The sequence below is a fragment of the Dendrobium catenatum genome, unplaced genomic scaffold (assembly GCF_001605985.2).
Source record: "Dendrobium catenatum unplaced genomic scaffold, ASM160598v2 fragScaff_scaffold_896, whole genome shotgun sequence".
NCBI classification, from domain to species: Eukaryota; Viridiplantae; Streptophyta; class Magnoliopsida; order Asparagales; family Orchidaceae; genus Dendrobium; species Dendrobium catenatum.
The window spans coordinates 637685-646165 of record NW_021319358.1 but is presented as its reverse complement, the minus strand read 5'-3'; the positions used below and the strand labels follow the sequence as shown (position 1 = coordinate 646165).

Below are 8481 nucleotides of genomic sequence, written 5' to 3'. Positions count from 1 at the left end.
GAACCAAAAACAAGCTTATGAAGCTGAAATTGGATACATTTAAGCGGCACGTTATGGTTATGATATTCATGTTAGCAATCTGGGTGTCATTATGGTGCTTGAGTGGTGCATTAGCGAGAAAAAAGTTAGACAATCCCACCAGTGGCGCTGTCCTCTGGTTAGGCTGCTTGGTTGGTCCCATTGGTGTTTGGGCTCGATGGTACCTTGCTAGGCTTAATGGCCAGGGCCTAGGAAAGAAGGGATCTCTCAAATGGCTCCCCATTGGGACTCTATTGGCTAATTTTCTGGCAGCATGCCTTATGGCAGCTCTTGCAACAATCAGCAAGGCGGTATGTGAATTTTACTCGTTAAAAGCTTTCATTTGATCATTGATTAGCTATTTTTATTGAGCTTGTTTCTTAGGAAAATTTTCTTTATGCAGTATAATGTTATAAATGTATTTGTTCTGCTTTATATTTTTCATACCTTTCACTTTCAACACCCTTTAGTTTACTTATTTTAGTGATATTAGCAAAGCTGGTAAAAATAATATTCGAAACTAACTTTCCAGCTTCACTCTTCACTGGAAATTGATTTTGATCACTCCAATATAGTTCGAGTATACTTAAAATATCTAAATATATGTGCATATTCACTTGATCAGTCTCGAGTAGATTTAGGCTTCGTTTGGGATGGTTTTCTTATTGCTTCTTAAAGCAGTTTTGTAGTACAACAAATAAATTTTTTATACTAGAAAGCTGCTTTAAGAAGCAATAAGAAAGCTGTCCCAAATGAAACCTTAGAATCAAGTGATTTCTAGTTAAGTCGGTTAGATACTAATTAATTGCTAATTCGAATGAAGTTTTAGGCTTCGTTTGGGACTGTTTTTTTACTACTTTCTGAAGCAACTTCCTAATATAAAAATTTTTAGTTCAAAAAATTTTTGTTCTAAAAAGTTTGAAAGCAATAAAAAAATCTGTCCCAAACAAAGCCTTAGTCAAGCAAAGAAACAAAGTTTTTAATTTCAAGTTGTGTAAAATTTGTTCAAACTTGCTAGATAGTTCTAAATATTCGAAATGACAGTCCGTTTATTTGATTAGCCTCGAATATTTAAGTTGCAGGATTATGATAAAACAAATATATTTCTTAGTTCATTTGAAACATGGCTACAAACTTAGCTTTTTATTTTTATTTTTATTTTTCCTTACTAGCGAAATTATTTTTGGCTATGTTTGAGCAGGTGAACACAAAAAGATGCACAATCATTTTGAGTGGAGTCCAGTTCGGTTTCCTTGGTTGCTTGAGCACTGTGTCTACCTTTGTTGCAGAAGTTTATGCCATGAGGCAAAGTGGGCACCCTGGGAGAGCTCTCTCCTACGCAATTTTGACTATCCTTCCCTCATTTGCTGCAGGAACTCTCATCTACTCAATACCAGTATGGACAAAGCATTACAATTAGTAAATTGGTCTCTATGGTATGATCAATATATTTTTATGGACTAAGCTGGTTAAGCTTGCAATTTATCAGCTTTTCTTCAGCAAATAATAGACCAAATTGGCTACGAAGTAGATAGATCTTCCATATGTAAGCAAATTAGTACTTTTTTGGATTTTATAGAAATGTTGCTTATTAGATATAACATATTTTTGTAACGTTTTGATGAAAATAGTAACAGATAATCCATGAGTTTCCATGATTTCTTTCTGTAAGTTTTGTCAAATGAGTAATGATTTTGTGGAAGTTCTTTCTTAGCATAGCCAGTTCCATACGCACCGATGTTTCATTCGAATTCCCTAAGAGTGTCTGACACATTTTATTTTTATTTTTGTAAAAATGCCTGAAACTTGTAGTTTCACTTGTAACTCCTTTACAGTGTAAAATGGTTGAATTGTGAACTTTGGAGTGCAATTGAGCAAGCTTAGGTTGTGTATTAGCTTAAGGCTTCGTTTGGGACGGCTTTCTTACTGCTTCTTTAAGTAGCTTTGTAAAATTTTTGCGCTACAAAATTGCTTTAAGAATCAGTAAAAAAACTGTTCCAAACGAAGCCTTAATTCGATCGTCTCGAGAGCCATATTTGATGAGTGAATGTGCCCAACTTGAGCTCTTCTCAGGTTATCATCACATTCATATATCACCGAACAGAGAGGATTCGAACGTGTTCGGTGACCTGATGCAATAATTTGCCGTTAAGTTTAGGGTGTGGTGATTGCTAGAGAGAAATGGTATCTAACTCTAAAGTATAGAAATGTGCTAATGTGATTTCTCTCTCATGGGGTCAACTATTGTCACTTGTTTGCACTCTCAGTGGCCTTACGATAATATTAAGGCTAACATTATGAGAGGACATTCAAAGGCGCTTAGAGCTGATGGCTATTAGTAGGAACCACACTCTTCTCCTTTGAGTGTCTCAGGGTTTGAGTGAGAAGAGCTTCTGTTAGAGGCAATTTTTGAATTATCCTCTAGGAGGTTGAAGATGCTAAGGGGAAGCCAAGAGGAGGTGGGATTTATAGGAGGGAAAGTCGGCCGACTCATCCATCACACTAATAAAAGTTGTGCATGGTAGATGGAGGGAAGTATTAGCTGTTACATTTTCCTAATTAGGATAGAATGGGGATGGAATTATGTATGACTAAATGAAATAAGTCATACAAATAGAGATTCATGCTCAAATAACATCAAAGACAACAAAATAAACTTCATAAAACATTAAGAACAATAAGAATATTTGAATTATTAGATCATGTGGTAGTAAGAAACTAACAAGTAAATGCTAAACAATAAAAAAAAGGCAAATCGGTTTAGACTACCTAACATGGGTTGACACAAGTCTAACATTTAATTAAGGGACTAGTCACTAGAGTTTTTGTTCGCTCAAATTTAAGTAGAATTTGACGGATTAATCAACACATATGAGATGATGCTACTATAGATGAAATGAGAAGACCAATATTTAGTTAGCTGAAGAACAAGGGGAGGGTTTGATACTTAGCTCATGAATGAAAGGAATGGAGTTCTTGATGAAATGATGGCTAGTTCCTCATTGGCTTGCCCTTGAAACCCTTGCTCTTAGTTGAATCAATGTCATTGTTGCATTAGTATAAATTAAGTTTCCTTGGAGAGGTAGAATAGTGCGGAGAAGAAAAAAAAGAAAAAAAAAGTTTTCAGCTAGATGAGGGTTTAATTTGGAAAAGAAGAGGCTCACAGTTTTGGGGTTTGGAGGGGAAAGCTAGGCCGACTTCATGGGGAGGAGGACGGGAGAGATGATTTGGCCGATTTTAGTGGCTTGGAAAGGGAGAAGTCAGCTTTGGAAGTGAAGAGGTGGGGGTTGGCTGCTTAGGAAATAGAAAGGGTTGATGTAGTTTGCTTAGGGAGGGGATTGGTTGGCTTGGGAAAGAAAAAAGTCAGCTTGGGAGGTGAAGAGGTGGGGCTAGCTGCTTAGGGAAGAGAAAGGACTAATGTGGCTTGTTTGGAAGGGAAAAAAGTTAAAACAATTATGGATCTTCGAAGATCACGATTAATTGACATAAATGCTAAATTAATGTAAATTAAATGCATAATTGGGAAGCCCAAGGGTCAAGGGTGTTGGGGAGAAGGAGGCGGCGGTTATAGAGGAAGGTAATGGAGGTGGCTGTTAGTTTAAGGAAGCAAGTTGTTGCTGCTGTGGGAGGATGTTTGGGTGGCTAGGGAAGGAGAAGAAAGAGATATAGAGAGAAGATGATACCAACTAAGAGCTCACACATTGTTGGGTATTTCTTTTCCTTTCTCTAAAGAACATCACACTTAAACCCAACTCACTAAGAAAAGAGGAAGAATATAACTAGGGGTGTCAATTCAGGTTGACGGGTCGGGTTCGAGTCAAACCCGACTTGACCCATGTGTAAATGGGTCAACCCGAACCCGACCCGTTTAGCTAAGTGGGTCAGGAAATTAAACCCGGACCCGACTCGTACGGGTTCCCGGGTTGACCAGACCCGACCCGCGGACCCGTTTGATTCAAAAGTGGGGCGAGACGGAGGAGGTATCGGAGACGCTGGCTGCACGGAGGTTGGCGGTCGCCGGTCGGTGAGGACTCGAGTACTTGACGTCATCGAAGCCAGCCAGCCAGGAAATGCTAGCGCGAGCCGGGGCTCGGGGGCTGAGGCAGTCCGGCGCCGGTGCGGACAGGCATCATGAGTCTCGTGACCCGTGACTAGGCGTCTACGCGTCGTAGCCTCTACGGCTCGACCCTCGGCCTCGTAGGTGCGGATTGCGAACGCCAGGATAGAGGTGACGTTGCACGCCAGACGAGGACAACTCTCCAGGTGATGTGACCCATGACTGACGTCCGATTTTGGAGTTTTCGGCTTTTCTCTCCCAGTCCCACGCGGGAAAAGTTAAAAAATGAGTGAGTTACTGGGTTAATCCCAGGTCAATTTCAGGTTACCGGGTTGACCCGGACCTGACCCGTTTGTTAAACCCTAACCCAGATTTTTTGGTTCGGGTCGGGTTATCGGGTCGTGTCAATAATTGACACCCCTACATATAATCATAAATTTATATCCAAATATTCATCATCCATACAAGAGAACAATGGACCATATATATAGACACAAAAAATTATGAAAAAAACAAAAGACAAAAAGGCCCTTGACCAAACAATACAAAAGCTCCCTCAAGTGAGGGTAAAACAATAATAAAATAAATAACACCACATAAATCTCTTAAAATACATGAAAACTATAAATATAAAGACTCGGTCAATGCCATAGATCTTTGACCTCTATGAAGATTAACCCTCCAAGCTCTGATGTCCCCATCATGGGGTCTTTCCCAATATATTTTTCCCTCTTTCATTGAATGGAAAAGGTTCACTAATAGACAAAGGCAACATATAACAAAAATTATATTTTGGGAAAGAGTCAACATCTTAAAAGAATAAGTTGATGGATCCTGTCGAGGACATATATGTTGTATGGATGAGACCAATAGGCGACTATAGAAAGCTTGGTTAGCAATGGAAAAGATAGATGGGGCCCCATACGACCAATGGAAAAGATAGATTTTGGTCAGGTGGGCATTAGATCTTTCGGGAGGGCTTACTATTCACCGTTGCGATTTTGGTCAGGTGGAATTTTAAGCCATCTCATTTGCTGTTGCGATCTGGTTAGGCAAATGTTGAACTCCCCTTTCTGGTTGGGTGCCCGACAGAATCCCTGGAAGACATACTTCACCACCTCTTCATTCCCCCTATTTTATTTCCTGTTTGGGGGTTGTCGAGTTTTCTGCTGATTCTTTGTTTCACCGATTCGAATTTGGTCGGGCAGACATTGAGTCATCCTCGTTCACCGTTGCGATTTTGGTCAGGTGAATGTTGGGCTTGCTTCTTTTGTCCCACCGTTGCGATTTTGGTCAGGTGGACATTAGACCCTTTGAGAAGTTCTCTTTTCGCTGTTGCGAATATGATCAAGCAAATTCAGAGTTGTCCCCATTCACTGTTGTGATATGGTCAGTTGAATGTGGGACCCCCTTTCTTTTCTCTATTCTGCTGTTGCGATCCGGTCAGGCAGATAAATGATTTTCTTACCTCATAATTGTTACTCTAATTGTTACTTTCCCATTTGATTTGACCTTTCGATGATTATATTCCCATTATTCCTTCTTCTTTCATCTTAGATATTTGTCATAGGTGATCATTGAATTCTACTTGGTCCTTTGAGATTTCACTTCGACTTTCCTTCTCCTATCCTCCCACTTTGGTTGGGCGGATGATTGACTTGTTCCCTCTCTTTACCGATTTGATTTCTATTAGTTGATTGTAGATTGGTTGCATTTTCTTAGTGAGTTTCTTTAGTTGACGCCTATGTTGTATCTTCCTGAGTTAGGAAGTCCACCGCCAACAGTATACGGTTCACCCGTTTTCTCCAATGTTGGGTCCTTGTTGACCTCGATTTTAGCTCGAATGTGCTTCGGAGCCCTTCTCATCAATCTAATTGAATCTCGTCGACCCAATCTTAGTCGAATCGACCCGACTCGGAGCCGGATTAGACTCGAATGTGTTCAATTGACTTGATTGTTTGTTTTTCGTCGCGTCGCACCTATTTGATTTAAATTGATCCATTATTTTCGAACCAATTTTGTATGTTAAACATTTTGTCCGCCAGCCAAGACCAAAAATGACTCGCAACGAATCAAAATGGACTCGAGTCATAAACCTTAATCTAAGCCATTTAATCTAACTTCAAAGCTCAATTACATTCCATAACGAATGCCATTGACTCTTCTTAGTATTTTGAAATATTTCCTAAATCAGAAAAATCGTCACTCAGACACTTGCAATTGATCCAATCCTTGTTTCGCTGAAATCCCGATTACCTCATGATTTTCTGCACCCGTACACACGTCACGCGATGAGACCTCAGAAATTCCGGAAATGTGTACGCACGAGCACGTTGCGAGCTCCTCTTTCACGGCACGATCTGGTTTTATCTTTCAAACGAACCTTCTCGCTCTCGCATTCTCCTTCTTACCTTCTCTCTCTCTCAACTTCGCCGCCTGACTCCTCTTCCCCCGCTGTTTTGTTACCTCAACCTCCTCTTCCCCCAACCTTGTCTATACCGCCCTCGCTTCCGTTCCGCTACACCTCCAAATCCCTGAGACCCATCCCCGGCTCTCCCTCGCACGCTGATTTACCTCCAACTCCCATCGCTACCCACACCCTCTCGGCCGACCCCAAAGCCAGAGCCCGAGCGGACAACCCCTCAGTCATTCTCGTGCTCCCTGTGTCGCGTGGAATCCACCAGAGGCCCAGCTCCCAACCGACTGACAGCCCCTCCCCTCCTCCGGTAACGTCGACACGCAAGTACTCCTGAAAACCCGACGGCCGTTGCACAGTACCTCATCATACCTATCACTATAATCACTAATCAATCTACATTCTACCCATCCCTTTCCTTTCTCCTTATCAATCACACTATTCCTTTATCAATAATTACTGACGACCTACTCCATCACTTCGCTACCATCCGTTCTCCACAATCTCTGCCTAATCTTACGTGGCTTCCGTTCGCGGCTGTAACGGAAATATTTCTAATCCGTCCCGCTATGCCCATTCAGGCCCACCCTATACTCTGCCCGGCGATATCTCACTACTCTACATACACTCACCCATCTACTACTCTACTATACACTCTATCACATCATCATATCCAAATCTATATCATCACATCTAACCCCATCATAATCTCCTACTACTAATCCTATCTCACTCACATATACTACCTATCCCATATACCTATATCATCCTACTCACAACACCCTCTACCATATTCATCAATACATCTCACTAACTCACATCACATCTCTATCCATACTACGTCTACATCATACTATATATACATCTCTAATTATACACATATTACAATCACTCACCACTAATCTATCTATCACTCCACTCTCTAATCCATCTATAAACATCTAATTCTAAATACTACCACACTCACTCTAAATCTTATCTACCCATCATCACTAACACCCTACCTCCAATATCTACTACTATCTATCCTCTACTCTATCATATCTACTCTCTCCCTAATATCTATTAATACATATCCTACTACTAATCACAACATCACATCTCTCAATCTCTATTCCTCATCTCTCACATCTACTATATATACTATCTCATCTCCTCACTCTACAACTACTACTTATAACTTAGCTTTCTAAAACTCTATTATTCCTAATCACTTGATTCTACAAACATAATATAACTATATCGCCTCATTTAATTCTCTACTATCCAATTATACAATCTTATTAATCTCATCCATCGTTCTCCTCTGCTATAATCCTCTATCGCACACATCCTTTCATCACTACATACAACAACAAAGCTTATGTTAGAATGGTTAAGTGTTCAAGTCATGTGATTTTTTAATGGTTTCCTGCACCCTTGTTGCTACTTGCTTGTAAGGATTTGGTTTCACTTTATAATTGCTGGATAGGTTATGTTGAATTATATTGCTTGAAATGAGCAGCTAATGTGTTGAATTGGTCCTTGATTCATGCTACATGAACTAGAGTCCTAGGTGTTAATGAGGGAAAATATGAGAAATCATATTAATTTCTTGCCAAAACATGTACACAAGGTACTCGTAGTAATGCTTGTTGGGAATATGCTCATTTAAATCTTAGTCAAAGAGGCTACGAAGGGATTATTTACATCCCATCTTTCTTATGTCTCCAAGAGAGCCATGAGTTTGGCTATGTGGCTTTGTTCAATCTAGTATATGGATGCAATGGTTGTACTCCCTGAGTACTAGTTGAATCAGTACATTTCATGCTCAAATTCTTTGTTAAGTCTAAAAATTTGTATGTTCTTTTAGTCCCCTTTTGGTAATGTGGAGGCACATGTATCTTTGCTTACACGAGCCATCTTGCTTCGTATGGTTTCATGAGCATCGCACACAAGAGGTTGGAGGGATTGTTCTTGGGAGAAGATGGTAATGTTTTGGTTCAAATTA

At 40.2% G+C, this 8481-nt stretch overlaps 1 protein-coding gene across 1 annotated transcript; it reads left to right on the top strand.

Annotated features, from left to right (window-relative positions):
- The first annotated feature begins 6 nt into the window (after positions 1 to 6).
- Positions 7 to 1593, top strand: LOC110116253 (putative fluoride ion transporter CrcB). Its single transcript, XM_020849764.2, has 2 exons — positions 7 to 329; positions 1220 to 1593. The coding sequence occupies exons 1-2, from the start codon at positions 18 to 20 to the stop codon at positions 1436 to 1438; spliced, it is 531 nt and encodes a 176-aa protein (XP_020705423.1). The 5' UTR covers positions 7 to 17; the 3' UTR covers positions 1439 to 1593.
- Positions 1594 to 8481: the final 6888 nt, after the last annotated feature.

Bases quoted from the DNA above. Each gene is read 5' to 3' on its own strand.
- LOC110116253 (XM_020849764.2), top strand. From the start codon at position 18: ATGAAGCTGAAATTGGATACATTTAAGCGGCACGTTATGGTTATGATA. The intron at 330-1,219 runs GTATGTGAATTT...ATGTTTGAGCAG, and splicing joins TTGCAACAATCAGCAAGGCG to GTGAACACAAAAAGATGCAC.